This window comes from Gopherus evgoodei, chromosome 18 (assembly GCF_007399415.2).
Source record: "Gopherus evgoodei ecotype Sinaloan lineage chromosome 18, rGopEvg1_v1.p, whole genome shotgun sequence".
Taxonomy (NCBI): Eukaryota; Metazoa; Chordata; order Testudines; family Testudinidae; genus Gopherus; species Gopherus evgoodei.
Window position 1 is genome coordinate 12,613,429 of NC_044339.1, and position 19,123 is coordinate 12,632,551.

Genomic DNA, 19,123 nt, shown 5'->3' on the forward strand with positions numbered 1-19,123 from the left:
AAATCTAGACCAGGGCTTCTCATTACACTTTGACTCCCTTCTGACAACAAAAATTACTGCACGACCCCGGGAGGGAGGGGGACTGAAGCCCGAGCCCTGGGCAGGGGGCAAAGACAAAGCCTGAGCTGCACCGTCCCATGTGGGGGAGCCAAAGCTGAATCCCAAGGGCTTCTGCCCCAGGTGGGGAGCCTGTAACCTCAGCCCCACTGCCCAGGGATGAAGCTCTCAGGCTTTGGCTTCGGACCCTGGGGAGTGAGGCTTGGGCTTCGACCACAGCCTCAGCAAGTCTAAGTCAGCCCTGGTGACCCCATTAAAATGAGGGTCGCAACCCACTTTGGGGTCCGGACTCACAGTTTGAGAATCACTGCTCTAAACTCTCTCTTACAACACATACGGACAGCATCTAGCACACCAGGGTCCTGGTCTCTTTGGAGCCCCTTGGTGTTAACCACAATTCTATACAATAAATGCTCCTTACAGTCTTCTGGCTACGGCAACATGGCCAAAGCAGCACCCAACTCTGTAGAGGTCAGGCATTTTCTGCAAAGGGTGATTGGATCCTGGCTAGTGCCAGAAGGCCAGATTTGCTGGACCGAGGTTCTGATCCAGTATGGCCAACCCTATCTTACTATGGAAACACTGGTGAGTTCAGAGTCTGAAGAGCCACATTCTGAAGCACAGAGAGGAAAGGATGTTTTCTTTTCTGCTGGACGAAACATAACATTTCTGGCAGGCGCGAGCAGGGACTGAACACTGTGTCCACTTTGGCAATATCCCCAATTCCTGGACGGACACAAGTGTGTTTTTACATGCAACACAATTGTGTAATCCATCTCTCTCCACTCCCTCTGAAGGAACTTGGCAAAAAAGCATCCACAAGGCTTTGGAAATTAAGAGTAGCCTGGAGCATGTTGCATCTCACTCCATTCCTAGTGCTCCTCGGTGTGGCTGCAGAGCAAGCATCACACAAATAAACAAAGTCACCTTCAACACTGCATAGTCTGTAGGTTTGCTGCACCCAGATTGTAAGAGGATCAATCATCAAAGCCCAGTTTCTCCCTCTCATTACATCCAATGAAGCTACATACTAAAAATCCAAGGGTCATGAACTATCTGTTCCAGACAGCACCAGTGAAGAACCTGGAAAACCTTGGTCTTAGTGTTGGGGTTCCCTGGCTTGCTAGCTTGTGCCCACACACAGCCTTCTGTTTGCTGCACAGGAAAAGTCCTCACACAAACGAGAACACAGTTAACTAGCTCTTATGTGCACTCCACTCACCATGGGTCCAGGGCCAGGCCATCTGAAATATACAGATTATGTTTGGAGTAACAGCCATTACTCCTCAACCTTGTCTGGCAGGAGGAACAGATCCTTTCGGCACTTGGGAGGAGACATCCAAAGGAAACACCCTGGGGTTATTGATTCCATAGGCAGCACTCAGCCTCCAATGAACAATGAACCACTACCCAGCATGGTGCTAGAGAATCCTATTGCCAGAGGTGCTTGCTTTGGAAGAAGAAATACAGCAGGACTCTGGTGCCTCACACAATCATTAGAAACCTCCTTCTTTTTGTAGGGGGCAGAAAAGGTAACCCGCATCCTGGTCAAATGCCAGTTTAGGCCAGCATATTTTGCCAGCCTGTACTATGAACTGGATAGAATATTTGCTTGTGCGGGTCCTGAACTGCTGAATAGTCGTTACTGCCCAGGCAAGAGATGATTACAGTTCAGGGGCACACGAGATTCCTGTACGAACAGGCACTATAATGAAGCACTTTGCAACCCTTTAGGACAAACAAAGCATTTTCTAGAAATTTATACAGCAACACCACCCCCACTCAAGCCTATACCCCCCTGCTATTAGATACCCCAACCAACTCCTTCCTGAGCTATCACCATCGGTTGTCTGAACAGCTTGACCAAGAGGATGCCTTAAAAATCTCAACCCACATGTACTCTGGGGGGAAAAACAGTGGTGGGTGAGTGGGGAGAAGTACTGATTCTACATATTTTTAGAGGTACAGATTAAAGTCCCTCTAGGCAAGCATCAATGGACGCTCAGAGTCAAGGCCTGCTGTCCAGTTACCCATCTATACTTACACAAATGGACTTTCACTTAGCATAATTCTGTTAGTTTGGTTTTCTTTCTAAGGCACTTGCACTGTTTCCCTCCCATCCTGTAATATTATCCCCATTTTACAGATGGGTTCCTGGAGGACGGAAGATGTTCTAGACCTCAGGCCAAGTTCACAGCTATTCAAGCAGAGCGGCTGCTCACGGCCAATTTTTTCACAATCAAAATGTTCAGCAGGAGTATGCTGATGTCAGCAAATCTTCTGACAGAAACCTGGCAGCATTCCTGCCGCATTGCCCACTTGGCAGGCTGCTGCAGAGCTGCGACCGTGGAAGCCCCAGCTCGAGTTGGGGTCATCAGGACTTTCAAGCTCCCAGCTTCTTGGTCACCCCTCCAGGCAGACCACCAGGCAGCTCAAGGAGCCATCAGTTTTGTTTAGAAAGAGTCAAAATGAAACATTTTGATTTTTCAAGCTGGAAATTTCAGGCTGTCTCTGTTCCGCAGGAAATTCTGAAACCACAGTTTTGTTCCAATGCAGAATTATTATTTTTTCAACTCTTAGAATTTCCTGCCCACTGGGGATTCCAGGTTCCGACCAACCAATATTAAGTGCTAGTCTATTTAAGGAAGTGTAGGCCCAGGCCAGGCTGTTCCCACATGACCCAGTTGCCTTTACAAAGGGCTGTAAGCCACCTTAACATCTATGTGATACTGTAACACGTGAATGGAGGAACGTGGCTGAACTGGGTGAGTCCCAGTACCCTTGGAAATCAGAACAGCAAGTTAGGCAGTAAACGTGCATTACCATAGGCTTGCGTGATGAGCTCTAGCTGGTATCTCTTCAATGCTATGTGCGTCTGTGGTTTGGGTGGGAAACAAGCATTTTGAGGCAGCAGAACAGAATGCACCAGGGCAGCTTGAACTCCAGCGGGAAGAGCATTGCTAAACAGTAAGCAAGTTGTAAACCACCAGTCAGACAAAACATCTGGCAGCTGCTTCAAATAGTTCTCTGTCTGAAGGGCGGACAAGCCTGCAACAGACTCATAAATCAAAACATTTGTGAGGACAGGGCCAGAGCCCCGGGGGGGCTTTGTGCAGCCCTAGGACGAGCCTTTCGCCCTTTGGCACCACTTTCTGGGCCAAGGAAGTTTTAAAAATAAAATAAGTAAATAAATCTCCAAATATTTCCCTCTCCAATCAAATTCAAGTCAGCCTTGGGCACGGGATCAAGATTATCAGTGCGGTATAGGATGGGGGAGCACACTAAGGGATCCTTTTCATTCCTAGCTTCAGAACAGCTTCACTCACTCAATAGAGAAGACCTGTTTGCACCCAAATTGGAACATTCTCTGCAGCAGTCAGCAGAGGAAGGCTGGCTGTGGTTAAGGCCTGGGGCTGGGACTCAGGAGATTTGCAGTCAGTTCTCAGCTCTGTCACTGGATGGCCTCTGTGACCTTGTGCAAGTCACTGAATCTCTGCCTGAGTTCCTCATCTACAACAATGAAATAGGGTTACTCCCTTTGGGCCAAGACCCTAGTTAGGGTTCCCAACTTTCTAATTGCACAAAACTGAACACTCTTGCCCTGTCCCCTTTCCCCGAGACCCCATCCCCGCTCATTCCATCCCCCACCCTCACTTACTTTCACTGGGCTGGGGAAAGGGATTGGGGTGCAGGAGGAGATGAGGACTCTGGCTGGGGGCCCAGGCTCCGGTGTGGGGCCAGGAATGAGGGGTTTGGGGTGCAGAAGGGGACTCCAGGCTGTGGCCAAGGGGTTCAAAGTGTGAGAGGGGGCTCAGAGCTGGGGCACGGGGTTGGGGTGCAGGAGGGGCTGTGGGCTCTGGCTGGAGCTCTGGTTGAGGGGTTTGGGATGCAGGAGAGGGCTCAAGGCTGGGGCAGGGCTTTGGGGTGCAGGAGGAGGTATGGGGTACAGGCTCTGGGTGGGAGTTTGGGTCTGGGAGGGGACTCAGTGCTGAGGCAGGGCATTGGGGTGCAGGAGGGGGTTCCAACCTGGTGCAGAGTTGGGGCGCAGGCTCTGGCTGGGCAGCACATACCATAGGTCAGGGCTGGCTTTATACCCACAGGGCCTGATTGGAATACTTGGCGGCGACCTGGGGCTCCGGCGGTATTTTGGCCACGGGGCCCACTCCGGGTCTTCCATGGCATCGAAGGACCCCCCGCTACCAAAATGCTGCTGAAGACCTCCAGAGCGGACCCTCCTCGCTGCCGAAATGCCGCTAAAGACCCCCGGAGCACAGCCCCCTTCAGTGTGGGGCCTGATTCCAGGGAATCGGTGGAATTGGCATAAATCCAGCCCTGCCACAGGTGGCTTCTGGTTGGTGGCGCAGCAGGGCTAAGGCATGCTCCCTGCCTGCCCTAGCTCTGTGTGGCTCCTGGAAGCAGCTAGCCTAGGTGGAGGGACCATGGGGCTCTGCGTGCTGCCTGCAGGCATCACTCCCACAGCTCCCACTGGCTGTGGCTCACAGCCAATGGGAGCTGCAGAACCGGCACTCAGGGTGGGGGCAGCGCACGGAGACCCTGTGGTCACCCCTGTGCCTAGCAGCTGGATATAGGGGGAGTTTTCTGCAGTGGGAGGAAGCTGCATGGCAGAGTGGAAAGGACACTGATGGGTACCCAGGCCTGGGCTGTATTCTCAACTCCACGCTGAATCACTATGACTTCAGGAAAACCACAACCCCTCTGCACCTCCTTATGGATGAGACTTGAGCTTCCTTTCCTAAGTAGCTTGGATATTGACAACTAAAGCCCTGTATCTGTGCTGATAGCTATTTTACCATAGCCATCACGGCAAAACACTCCCCTTGACTTAAGTTACTTTTAGGAGTTTCATCAGAATATCTCAGATTCTTTCAGAGAGCACCACAGGACATCTCTGGGGAGAGGAGTGCAGGGCCGGCTCCAGGCCACAGCGTGCCAAGTGCATGCTTGGGGTGGCATGCTGCAGGGGTCGCTCTGCCGGTTGCTGGGACGGCAGCAGGCGGCTCTGGTGGACCTGCCGCAGGCGTTTCTGCGGACGGTCCGCTGGTCCCGCGGCTCCGGTAGACCTCCCGCAGACACGCCTGCAGGAGCTTCACCGGAGCCGCAGGACCATTGGACCCTCCGCAGGAATGCCTGCGGGAGGTCCACCGGAGCTGCGGGACCGGTGAGCGGCAGAGTGTCCCCCGTGCTTGGGGCGGCGAAATTGCTAGAGCCGTCCCTGGAAGAGCGTCAGATACCTTGGATTGCATCACTGAGACAGCAAAACAGGATAGATTGCAATAAAATGGGAAGGCATAATTCAGTGCAGATGAACGTGATTAGTCAGCAATAGAAGGGAGGCAAGTGATATTGGCCAGCAAACCAGGATTGGCTTTAAAGGAGGCCTCGAGTCAAGTGGGACTTGTAATTTTCATGGTCTTCAGAGGTGGGAGCAGCCTTGGCTGCTGGCGGCCAGGACCCAAGCATATGCCACAGCAGAGGAAATAGGGCTCCACTGATTCATTAGTATTTGCTAATCTGTGACATCATTTGTTGATTCCACCAGGTCCAGTCCACATCTCATGACTTCCTGCATGGTTGCTAAGACGATGTACATAAACACTGCAAACTCCAGGCCCCGAGCAGGTCATTTATTTCAAATATTCCCAGCAGCTGGAACATGAGCCTGTTTGGGTGTCTGGAGCGGAGCATGAACAAATTTCTCAGTCTTTGGCATCCGCCCCACCTTCTGTCCCCACAACCCCAGCCCACTGCTGTGCCCCTCCCCAGAGTTTATGGTTCACTAGAGCTCACATTCCATAGAACATTGATGAGACAGGCTGGAAGGGAGGCAAGCTTTGCCCACATATGGTCAGAAGTTAATATTTCTCTTCAAATCCCTGCTACCTGCAGCATGAGAAAGATGCAGATTCATTGTTACCATGTGTGCAGGGTACTTTCACTTAGCATCATTGCATTAGCGCTTTCCTTTAAATATAAAGAGTGGCACCAAGGGTTCCCGCCCCCTCCTCTCATTTATCTTGCATTTGTCTCCTGCCCAGTGTACTGGTGTACTAAGAGTTCAAGGCCCGTGGACGGTGTGAGGCCGGTGGCAGCCCCGGGCAAGCCGGGACCGGGTCTTCTCGGAGTTGGGTTGCTTGGGAATGCAGCCCAAAGCAGGTGGTAAACTCCATCTAAGGCTAAATGCAATCTTGAGTGGAGCTCAGTTTTACAGACCCTCTTCCCCAGGCTGGAGTTGTAAGAGGTCTTTTCCTCTCACACCCACCCTGCCCGGTTTGGTAGCTATGGCATTGGTGTGCTTCCTCTCACAAGTGGTGCAAGGCTTGCCCCGGATTAGTACAGGTGCTCTCAACCCCAGCCCCGTAAGTCACATACACACTAGTCTACCAGGGAAAACTGCATTAGCTAAGGTCACCTTGTAGCCATTATAGAATCCTACAAAGGACTAGGCAGAGCGACCACCCCGAACACCACGGCATTGGCATTGCAAGATGCCACTTCTGGGACCATGGAACTACCTTCTTTAAACAGGGCCTTCTTTCCAAGGAGTGAAACCTCTCCCCAAAGCCTATGTATTGTCATTTCAAGCAGTCACAGGGAGGGGTGGGCACTGATTATACCAACTGCATCCCCATTGGTGCTTTGAGTCAAAGTGGAATGGGTAGGACTGGTGTAAGGTGCGAGGTTAAGAGCCCTGTAGCTGGAAGGACTCAGTGTATTATGTGGGCAGAAGCAATGTAAACTTCCACTCACCACCCCTTGCAAATCCTTCAGCCTTGAGCTGGAGGACCCACCAGGCTTAAGAGGGCTATTCAGATTCCACCACCAAATTATATCTTTGGCCTCTAACAGACAGTTGTAATGACATCTGTACCAGACAGATCTAATGGCAAAACAGCCTCAGTTCATCGCCACGAGGTCTGAACCAGGTAGGAGTCAATGGCCTAGAGGAAAGAGGCTCTGTGCATCCCTCTACAGATTCCAGAGCCATCGATCCCCTGCATCAAGGGCAGGTGCTACCTGAACCTGCAGGGGCAGGGCACTGCTCTTGCACTTTTCCACCCCATCCAAAAGACCCTCAGTTAAGTGAATGAGGAGAAACAGGAATCTCACTACTTCCATGTAACCCCAAAAGAGCCTGGCTGGAATAGGTCATGATCTCCTCTATTTAGCCAGTTCCCTTCTCTCCGTTTCTTCCTCTCCGCCTCTCCAGATCCCCTCCACTTTTTCTTCGCAACTTTCAGGAACCCACTCAAGTAACCCAAAGGAAAACAAAAACATTCCCATATTTATACTGTATTGCCCATTACATTTTGTTCATATACACAGTGATTCTTTACCCTTACACTACAGTGTGAAAGAGGCACATTTTAAAGAGAGGCTAGCTAGCCATTGGAACGTAAGGAATGTGGTGGATTCTCAGTCACTTAAATTCCAAGTCAAGATAGCAGGTGTCTAAAAGATAATCTTTCCTCACCCAGAAGTTATGGGGTTGATACAAGAATCACTGGGTAAAACTCTCTGGCATGTGCTATGCAGGAAGTCAGCCTAGATAAGAGTCCCTTAAGGCCTTTAAAAAAAGGCATCTATGAGTGAACCTGGTTCATTTTAAGGAACTGAGTACAGGGCCAGTAACAAGCCTTCCCTGCCAAAACTGCCATCTCATCTCAGAGATATTCAATCCAGCCGTATGTGCAGTAGAGATTTCCAGACATGACTGGCAGATGTGGGTCCCATAAGCCTTTAGAAGTTAATGAGGTTGTCCAAACACACTGGTTAGCGGAAGATCCCCAGTGCTTCAAAGAAACAAAAGTGCTGCAATTCTCATACATCATATCCCCACTCTCTTGGCCTGCCTCCTGCAACCTTCCTCACACTCAGTATTCAGAAGGAAGTTACATGCAACAAGACGGCTGCAGGCTTGATCCCAATTGACAAACAATGAGGGAGACCTGAACTCAAATGGTACCTGCTGTTACAGGTGGAAACAGTGCAACACTACCACGATAACCACAAGCTACCAAAGGAAATGGTAGATTCTCTGACTCTTGGGAGTCTTCCATTCAAAGACTGGACGCCTTTCTGGAAGATCTGCTCTAGCCCAACACGTTGTTGGTTTCAGTACAGGGGCAACAAGGTAAAACTTCGGACTCATGATATGCAGGAAGTCAGACTAGGTGTTTTAATGGTCCCTTCTGGCCTTACAATCTATCAAAAAAAACTGAGCCATCTGAGGCTATAGTTGTCCATTATGTGCCTCTGCTAGGAAGTATGCAATGGATTGCAAGGAGCCCAGAGTCTGGAGAACAGGGTGAGGGGCTCCAATGGTCAGATGGAAAAGAAGTGTGGCAGTGGGGGCATAGGGCCTGGCCCCTCCTTTAGCTACAATAGGATACTCCAGCCTTTCACCGATACCACTTCAGATTCCTATCCACACAGCCCTGTTCCCCAGTCACCTCTATGTCTCCTCCAACACGGCCAGGCATCTCGCTTTCAGCAGGGGAGCACCACCACAAGACCATACCAGATAAGCTTGCATAAGAGCACAACTCGTAATGACAGCTCTGCATGTAAGTGGGGGGTGGGGCGGGGAAGGAGGGAAGCAGCTTTTCAGTCTGAAGAACAAGGATGGGGTTTATAGCACTAGATATCTGGGTTCAATTCCCAGCTCTGCCACACATGCTCTCATCTTTGCTTGTTCTATTCAGACTAGACTCTTTGGGGCAGGTCTCTTGGTCTGTATATGTACAGACCCGAGCACAACTGGCCTCTGATTTTGGTAGGGGCCCCCTAGGCACAAATAAAACAGGACTCCTGCTCTATATATTTAATAAACTTTATTTCTGTATTGGATTACTGAATATTATTTACAGCTGTAAAAGGGAAAGCAAAGAGTTTAAAACTGTACAAAGCAATGCACTGGAGATAGCAGAGACACAGTGGAAACAAAGGGGTGGGGGCACTAAAAGCACACAAACAGGACAGAAGGTGGCCACTTCCCAGGAGGCGTGGAAGATGCTGGTCGAGTTGAAGGCAATCAAGCTAGGCTCTGTACATGCTGAATTCTCTTGTGCAACTTGGTACGTGTCCCACCCTGTAACAGAAGCTTGTACAAATCCCTACATAAAAATAATCATCCAGGTTACATAAAAAAAGAAAGAAAGGGGCACACCGCACCCCACCCAGTCTTGGCACCAATTCTGTGCTTTAAAAAATATACTATGCCAGTAGATATTTTTTTTTTTAAAAAGGTACCATACAGCAGCTGTTTAAAACAGGATTATACAACACCACAAATATATATTAAACATTTTCAACAAATAAACCTCATTTGTACCTGTACAAAACAGAAGCAAAAAAACCCCCACACAAACAGTTTTTCAAGACAAAAAAGAAATGTGCAAAATAACCCCAGAGAAGGCAGCTTAATAGCCTGCTATTTGGAGAGGCCAGGAGGGAGCAGCTCCTGTTGACAGTGGGGGACTGGGTCCTCTCTTTTTGGCTACTGAGGTGAGAATCTTTATTTGGGATGTGCGAGGATTTCTCCTTTTTTTTTTTTTAAAATTTTTAAAATAAAGTCTCAATGGTTCTTCTCCCCCTCTTGACTGTAATTCAGGCTAGTTCCCTTTGCTGTGCATGCACAGCATCAAAAGAGCTTCCCATCAAACTACTTTCCATCACATCACCCTCTAGACGTCTGGCCTGCTGACATACTGTAAGTCAGAACACTCTGTTCACACCCTTCCTCCTGGGTCGTCCCTCTGGCCACTAGCAGGGATGAGAGAGAAGGTCATTCCTGCCAGAGAGTAAGGAGGAGATTATCTTGATGGACAATGGCAGACTGAAAAACTCTGCTTTGAAATACTCTAAGCAGCTTATCAAAGCAGAAGATTCCCCGGCAGATCCATTTCAGGGGCCCTAACATGGACTAGAATATGTATGACACAGACATGAGAAAGGAGAGGTCTGTGGCTGTAAAAAATCTGCAAATTGACAAATCAATCTGGAGTGGCTGGCTTTCCATGGATGATATTGGATGCCAATGAGTCATGGCAGGGGAAACTCACCGCCAACAGGCACCTGATCTAAAAGCTGCAGGTTAAAGTGAACACAAGGAAAAAGAGGGAGGAGATGCAGACATCAGAGGGACTGCTTAAAGGATTGGTTTCCCCATCTATTGCAGGTCTTATCTGCCACTAGCATCACAGCCAGTGAAAAGGAAGACAGACAAGATGCAGGAAAAATGGAGTGAGGGATGGAGAGTGATGGTGAAAGAAACAAGATTCAATCTACATAAAGTAACAGTTAAGACAAGGTGAGACAGTATCGCAACATTGACATCAGGTACATAACCACCTTATCCAAGTAAAAAAAAAAAAAAAAAGTGTCCATGTGGAGTTTTTTTGGTGTCTTCACTTCCCATTGAAGTCTTTTACATCCTTGCTTGTCAGAAGGCCCCTCCCCATCTTGTGCCATTCCACATCTAGCACCTGCCATTCAACGTGTTGCCATTCTCAGTGCTTCCCTTCCAAGCCTCATGTACTCTCCTTCAGCTGGCGTAAGAGGCAGAATTTACTCCTCGACTGCAGGTATTCAAAGGATGCTCTATAGCTGTTTGCCAGGAGCTGGGAGGAAAGCAGCAAGGGATGTGCAGAGAGATTCTGGAAGGCTGTGTTTTGGGGGGTTTTTGGAAGCATGCAGGGATGTGATGTGAACTTCATCAGCAAAGGTCATCTTAGTTGTGAAACAAGGATATTTGAAAATGGCCATTTTAAGGGCATATTTGGTTTTGGCATTGGAGGAAGGTACTTGGGCTGAGGATGTCCAACACTAGTGATGATGGGGGGAGACTGGCAGGACCACCGTCCAGTGGGTCAGCGCCAAATCATTTGCCTGTTTCAGTTCTCACAGCATCCTTCAACCTGTAGGTCATTGGTAGAGAAGGTAGCTTTTGAGGGAGGCTGGCAGTGGCAGCGCTTGGATCTCACTCAGTCGATCCTTGCCCAGAGCCAGCCGCACAGAACGCCGGCACAGGTCCATCAGAGGCAGTGGTTCGGCTGCAAGACAAAAGCCACACGTTAACTCAGAACACGAGTTAGAGTCTGGTGGTTGTGTTGTTAGTTACGGTAACAGATATTCAAGACGAGCGTGAGAGAAACTGAGGCCCTGGCCTGTTCAGGAGCCCTTGACCACCCAGCACCCTCAGCAAGCGAGGCAGCAGTTCTAGGTTACTATGCAGAGGATCCCAGTAGGCCACGAAAGCTGTAAACTATCCGCAGCAAGCACTGAAGGTAATACATGCCCTAGAAATACCAACGGTAGAGTAGGAAACGAGACCCTGGAATCCCCCAATAATTAGGGAGGTATAGCAGCATTCAGTTAAGGTGGGAGATCCCACATTTTTAGACACCACAATGTGGGAACCTTTGTGAAAGCTGTTTAAACACAGGACTGCATCTTGCAGTATGATTTTATTATTTCTAGGTACCCCAAAACAATGTACTGTTCTTCACATTTCTAGGCACCCCAGAAGCCTTCACATGCTTACTTCTGACCTCCCCACCCCCAAAATACAGACAGGCCAGCTCCATCAAGTTTCACAAATCACTAGATTTGCTCGCCTCAGCAGAGATTTCACCTTCAACCTGCATCCTGATCCAGCAGCACCAGATGGGACTGTACACCCGCATCCATCAGTTCACTATCCATGCAGCAGGTTTTATAGCCCTTAACAGTGAGGGCTTTATTTAGAGCTCACACTGTCAGTTCTACTGGGGTGTCTTTCTATGCATCCTTGGTGGACTGGGAAAGTTCCTTGTGCCAGCACGGCATCCCCCATGATGCAGCACAAGAGTTTCTATTCTGTTAACACCTCCTGAAATCCAAGCGTCATGCGATTAAGGGTGCAGGTATTCTGGCTGCTAAAGCCAGTGCTTGCACTGAACACGCATCACTGATGTGAGTAGTAATTTCTCTTCTGCAGGCAACCCTGCCCACCCCCCCATCCACCCCCAAAACCCATCACTGCAGCAGATCTCTAGCCTGTTTCCCCTCCAGGGAGATTTTCCAATGAGATAGCTCAAGACCGCAGTCTCCAGCAGAGGCTAATCGTAGCCACCTTGAGAAAAATCTAAAGCCTAACATGAAGAAATCACCCCCAAAAGAATGAGTTGAGCTCACTTGCCTAGGTCAGGACTTCAGTGACTGGGGGGCATATGAGAACCAAGCCACCTACAGAATGTCCTCAACAAACTAGGTTGCAATACCTATATTTAAGGGGACAAGCCCACGTCATACGCCCCAGAGAGTGCTCCCAGTACAGGGGACAGAACATGTTCTACTGGAAGATCTGCAACTACGATTCTTGCAAAACGGCTTTAATAATACAGAAAGGAGAAAGCGCAAGGGTGGCTGGCTTCACTAACCAGGATTAAGACCCACCCAGTGTGAAAAAGCTAGTAGTCAAAAGACTAGCTTCATTTTAGCTCCACAGTTAGGTTTGACAGACTACGGCAGTACCCCAGCAATGAAGAGTTGGGGAAATGTTTTTCAATATCCAATGACTGCATATGCACCTATGGCTCCACACACATCAATGCAGCAGGGAGCTGCTATCTCTAGTTCTTAGGAAGGAGGAGGATCTACGAAAGCCAAGTGTTCAGCACAGTGAGCCCAGGAAATCCAGGAGGTCGAGATTAAGATTGATATTTTAGAGATAGACGATCCAAATTGCCATCTCCCTACTTCCTGGGTTACAATTCTGCTACCTAAGCAATTTCATAGTCTCAAAAAAGTAGGAGATGCAATTTAACTTGAGCGAGCTGCCATAACAGATTAATACACAAATGAATATTTCCTAGGAATATTTCGCTGCTCTCCACAGGAAAGACGGGTTTCTTGTGATCTGATGGGGCAGACAGCAGTAACCAAAGTTACAGCTGCACGTAAGGAAAAGAATCTGAACTTTCAAGAGTTTTTCTTGATTAAGTTTTCCAAGCTCATCTGGATAGCACTAAATAAGGGTCAAGGTTTTTCAAAAGCAACTAGGCATGCCTCTGCTTTGGGCTGTCTCACTAGACACTTTAAGAGGTTCTGATTTATAAAAAATAAAAAGCTCAACAGCATCTAAAAATCCAGGTCCAGCTGGAACCCTCAAAACGGGGACTTTGAAAATCTTGGCCAACAAGCGTCAGTTTTTCAGGAGCTGACTACAGATTCATGCCAACAGTGCTCGCTTCCTCTGGAACAAGCCAAATTAAGCTATCGACCCTGTTCATCCTGCTGCCACTGCCAACAGATGAGAGGCAAAGCTTTTAGTCCATTTTCTGACTATAAATGTCATTGCATTCGTGCTCCCTTCCAGGATCATTCCAGAACCAACCAACCAAAAACCCTCTTGCATCTCTCCAACACTTCGCACTCCGTAAGAGTTTTAAGATCCATCCTTCCCTTCTGTCCAGAGCAACGACACCCTCATTCCGGTCTTCCCCACCCCACTTTTCAGATTATTGTAGCCATTGCTTCCACCTTTTAGCCTCCCAATGCTCATTGACAAAGCTGTGGCAGAGTTTTCCTAGCAGCTTGGGCAGAATCCCTTCTTAGATTCCAAGGCCAGATGGGACCACTGGGAACATCTAGTCTGACCTCATGTGTAACACAGGTCAGAGAACTTCCCCGAAATAATTCCTCGGGCATAGTTTTTAGAAAGACATCCAGTCTTGATTTCAAAATTCAGTACCCTGCACATCAGATCAAGCTCAAGATTCCAACCCTTCCTTTCAAGGTTCTAAACATCTCTGCCCCGCACCCCCCTCCAGCCTCTCCACCTAGCCAGCCTTGTCCACCAATTGGTCTCTGTTCTTTCCACTAGGATCTATCCCTCTGTCCATACTAGGGCTTCCCTGCACCAACCCTGAAGGTCCCAATCCTCCTCTTGAGATGCAGCTCAGCTACAGTGCTGGTCAATCAGCTAATTAATGGCTATGTGTGAGGCATATGGGGACATGACTCTTTAGAAGTCATTTTAAAAGGCAAGGGTGCCTACTATGCATTTGATTCTCTACTTCCCACTCCAGGCCCCACCCCAATGAACTTCATTTGTCCCTTCGCCTGTAAGCTCTTCAGGGCAAGGACTGCGTCTTTGTTTATACAGTATTCAGCACAATAGGGCCCTGACCCTCCTCGGGTCCTGTGGCATCACTGCAATAGAAACATGCTAATGCTGTGGCCTTCAAAGCAGCTTTGGATGCAAACTAATCCAGCTAAATCGCACTCACTACATTACTTGTTAGCATGGATAACCCCAAAACAGTCCCATAAAGACCACCCAGCTCCAACCAGCTATCTGTGCCTGGTAGCTGGTGTCTGACCATTTCTGATTCTGATACTACTACCCACGGTCAAGGCTGGGCTCCAGTAGCCCCACATTGGGTATGTTACACCTTGGAACCCACTCTGACAAGCAGACACAGAACGTGACTGTTCGCTTGCTTTGCGGAGTTCTGTGCTGAGAACTCCAAACTATATTGGCCGCCTACTGGCTTCACCCCTATAGTGCTGAATGGTTTGGAACCCAGCTACCTGAATAACTGCCTTCCCTAGGCCATACTGTATATAGCAGCTGTGCCACAGCTGGACTCCCTTCTGTCTGAGTGGCAGGGCACCACTGCCAAGGGCACTCTATTCAAATGCTTGATCCCATGCCCTCCAGGGTTGGGCACCCTTCCAGACATGCTCCCAGCCAGCCTGTTTAGAGACAAGGAGGCTGGGAGGAAGTGGCTGCAGAGGGACCATCTGGCTTTCAGGTGGTAGTTTTTAGCTGCAGAAGGCAGCCTATATGGAAAGCACTGACTATGCATTTTCAAGTTTCAGCACCAGCATCCCAAAGAGGCAGCTAATCCATGGAGATAAGACATCCGACCTTTATCCACTGCCTCTCTCTACTTCACACAGACACTTGCCCTGTGCCTGGACCCTCAGAGCTAGTGCAAGTGACGGGCTCTTGCTCATTTATTAGCCTGTAAAAGTAAATACAAACCATTCCCAGCCATTACCTCTGGCTGGTTCCTTTCAGATACAGGAGACTTGATAGGGCGATTGGCCAAGACCACAGTTTAGACAAGAATCTGTGTTCTTGTGTCACAAAGCTCGGTTTAGGCCACCTCAAAATTAGACCACTCTAGTCCCATCACTGTTTAGAAGGAGAGGGGTACAGAATATTAGTGCTCCAATCCCTGCCTGTCTGCTCCTGGATGTAATTTGAAATGCCTGTTTTGCTTTACCTACTTCCACACGGTTTGGGACGTGGTACCTGTGAGACTAACCATCCCCAAAGGGCTGCTACGGCCATCAGGCTTAGCTGGAAAGATCTCTCCAACCAATGGCACCTGCAAGTGAGGAGTAACAGTTTTTGAGGAAGAGTCCTGGGTTGTGGAATTCTCCTCACTGATGTGCAAGGCAAAGCTCTTCCTTTGAGCCAAGCATTTGCTTGACATGGGTCACAGATAAGACAATGTTTTGCTGAGAGGTATGTGGGGGGGAAGGAGGCTGTCATTAGGGAGATCTCGGTTACGGTGAACTTAAAGTGTAGAGTAAAAATACATGAGTTTGGATATGTTTAATCTGTAGCTGTCCCTGTAGTCATGCAAAAGCTCAGAGCTTGCTATATACCCAGCTGCACCACTGGCCAGGTTTGCTCAGAGCCCCGCTACACTAAATTTGAAAATCAAGAGACTGAATGGTAGGTGTTTACAACAGGGCAAATTAGGAGAAGTGAGACTTATCTCTCTCACACACACACACACACACACACACACACACACGCTCGCCAAACGTTTCACTCCAATGCCTATGACTCAGCACTAGCGCTCTCCCAGGCCAGGAATACCTACTACATGTCGATTGGTTGCCAGGTTTGGCTAGATAATGGAGCAGCAGAAACAGCGAAGTTGGAAGATTCAGTCTCTGCAGTCCATCCTGGGTAGCAAAAACTAGGAGTTTTAATGTAGAGTGGGGAAAAAAAAAATCTCACTGTTCAAACACATTGTCCCTTTTGGTCTGTTTGTACAGCTCCTAGCACAACAGAATACTGCTCCATGACCAGGGCTACCAGAGGGACTACAATACAAACACCCACCCCATTGCCTTAAATTTAATAGCTACAGTAGCAAGGAGATCAAAGTCTGCAGTATTAGGCACGCACTTCGTTCTACAGAAGGAACTATACGCTTAAATAACTCATAATTATTCATTGTAATTAATACTACACTCGATTCTGAAAGGGCGTCATCATTGCACTGGGTGACCTATGCATGGCTTGATGAAGAGCAATGTATATTTACCCCACATACAGGAAGAAAGTATTCTATAATCCCCTGCAACAATACAAGACAGATGCTACTCTGGGGCTCAGGGTGAACATGCTCTCTCTTCCCATATTAAACCTGACAAATTGAAGTAGCAGCAAATCCAGATTAAGCCATTCCTTCGAATGGACTAAATCATATTCTGGTGCAATTGGGAACCTCTGTCCCAAAGAGACAGATAAGCTTTTTTTTCCAGGATCAATTTGAACTTGGGAAGCTTGTACTAAGCTTGGTGACCAACTGCCACCATGAGTTTACACTGAGCCCTCAGAACTACCAAGGTTTTCCTGGCCACAATACCCAATCCCACTCTGTTTAACAGTGTTACTTAGCCTTTAAGGGAAAAGGACAGAAAGCTAGTTGCTGAAAGAGGTGGGGTTCCAGGCTACTGACTGCGCAGCTCCCTACACATGTGGCCTGCACAAGCAGTTTAAAACTTGTTCTCCCTGTATGAAGAGTACGTGAGGAGAGGTCACCTTTCAGGGAAAGAGTGCTACAGAGACGCTACAGGATTCTGCCATCCCATTGGCCTAAATCCATAGTAAGGCACTGGAGACTCTAGCAGTAAGTGGGGGGGAGGAGGAGGACGACGACATCAGCTTTCCAGATAGACTTAATGCACATGGCTGGAGTCCCAGCAGTAGGTTTCCTCTCTGCATAGCTGCCCAAAATCCACACTTTCCGCCCTATACAGTCACCTAGTTACTTTCAAACTGCTTTGCTAATTTGAGGCCCCGTGTGCTGATGTGTAGCCAGACCTGTTGGGGTTACCCGGCTATAGGAAAATAATCTGGCTGACTGGTAGCTACACCAGATCCAGTTAGAAACAATACTGTTCTTTCCAAACACAGCCCATTAGCAGAGACTAATCTGGAGCAGAAACCCCATCCTCCCCCAAACCCTTTGCTGCCCTAACTGACCCTGCTGTCCTAACAGTCATTTCGGTTTGCACGGGCCACAGTTTTCAGGTACATAACTCACTAGCTATTGGGAAGGGAGGTGCGGATATGTGGTTCCATCTATTTAGCAGGGCTAGGAAGGCATGCAGAGATCTGCACTTTCAGAACAAGCTGCAGACGTTTATACTCACGATCAAGCCCGTTCAAGTAGCGCATCCGTATTTCGCAGTGCCCCCACACCGCACTTACAACTGGATACAGTTTTTTCCCTTTAAGTCCCCGAAAAGCAACGCCCATGTACTGCCCGTCTACGATGAAGCTCAGGGTTCCGTCATCCATGTCCAGGACCACCAGGAAAGAGTCCGGCACAATGAAAGTCTCATCTGGTTCTAAGAAGGCAGGGTAGGTTTTACTCGGCTGGTTTCTGCCATCGTGGTACAGTCTGTTCCGCCCAAGGTCCCAGCCCCAGGATTCATGTTATTTCCTATCAAGGTCGTGTACCCTACAGAATGCAATGGGCGCGTCGCTGTAGCCACCCCTACCACGGCATGCGTGCCCCGCTGCTCATGGCCACGTGATCTGCCACACATGCAGTCCCCTCGTATATCCAACTTTGCCCTCGGATGGCATCTGTGCATCTGAGCACCGGATGCCGGTGAAATATGAGTTTGTCGTCCTCTTTCACAAAGACGTTCAGCGATGCCGGTCATCGTTGTTCCACGAGTGCAGCAGCTGGATCTCGTAGGAGACCGGAGGCATATCCAGTAGCAAGTCCAGGCGCGTGGGCTTGCAGTAATCCAGCCCCTGGAGCTCCTGCTTGAGTGGCCTGTATGCAGGGTCTCTCATATCCACAGTCTTTATCCCACCAGTGACCTTCTGACCCATCTTGTGCTTTGATTTCAGGTATTTAGAGACTCCCAGGCAAGCTCATCAATTACCCTCCCGCTGTCATTCAGCCTGCAGAAGAGGTGCTCAGAGACCTTATCAAGATGTGCACTGGTCAGTATTGCCTAATGGAGGGAAAGAAAAACAAGGAGGAGCAGAGTTAAACATTAGCACACCACCTGTAAACAAGAGTCCCAGCACTCCAGTTGACTGGGCAAACAGACCAAAGGTCACACCTGGAGCGGTGGGGGATGGAGGAGGGCTGGCTCACATGCCCTGCACAGACAGAGACAGGACCACCACTCACTGGAACGTGCAGCATGTTCTAGAGGGAACCTTGAAAAGTTCTATCTACATTGCAGGACTAGGTGTGACTGCAGCATACATTGACCTACCTGAGCTAGCTTTAATCTAGCAAGAGAGAGCACCAAGAGCAGTGAAGCCACCGCAGCACAGAGGCTTAAGCCCATCTGGGACACTGGGTACTTACCCAGGCAGCTAGCCGATGCCAAAGTCCTTGCTGCTGCTGCAGCTTCAGCACTATTGGGACTTGCACTAGTTGGCTTAAAGCTCTCTCAGGTTGGTCTCCACATGATGCAATTTCACCTCTAACTGCAGTGTGGACGTACCGTAAGGGCTGGGAGTTTGCCAGGCAACTCATGTAGGCCAAGTTTAATAAGGAAGCTGGAAAAATTTAAGCACACCCAGCCTCCCACGAGCTGCAAGGAGGACACAAGTCTCCGTACTGTGATGTACGATGCATAGAGAAATGCAGACTTTGGCCCTTTGTGGCGTCATTGAAAACACTGAAGCTTTGGTTTTCCCTTGAGTTACACAGACTGGACCACCCTCTTGTCCCTGGGCCATGCTAAAGCTTTTAGACCAGGACTTCTCTAATACGCC

General features: G+C 48.9%; 1 protein-coding gene across 1 annotated transcript in view; it reads right to left on the minus strand.

Annotated features, from left to right (window-relative positions):
• Nucleotides 1-8,890: 8,890 nt before the first annotated feature.
• SPSB1 (splA/ryanodine receptor domain and SOCS box containing 1) overlaps nucleotides 8,891-19,123 on the minus strand; it is a 69,127-nt gene continuing 58,894 nt past the window's right edge. The window contains 6 exon segments of the mRNA XM_030537370.1: nucleotides 8,891-11,129; nucleotides 17,527-17,811; nucleotides 17,814-17,902; nucleotides 17,904-17,953; nucleotides 17,955-18,035; nucleotides 18,038-18,345. Coding sequence (XP_030393230.1) covers nucleotides 11,002-11,129; nucleotides 17,527-17,811; nucleotides 17,814-17,902; nucleotides 17,904-17,953; nucleotides 17,955-18,035; nucleotides 18,038-18,220 — 816 coding nt within the window. The 5' untranslated portion in view covers nucleotides 18,221-18,345 and the 3' untranslated portion in view covers nucleotides 8,891-11,001.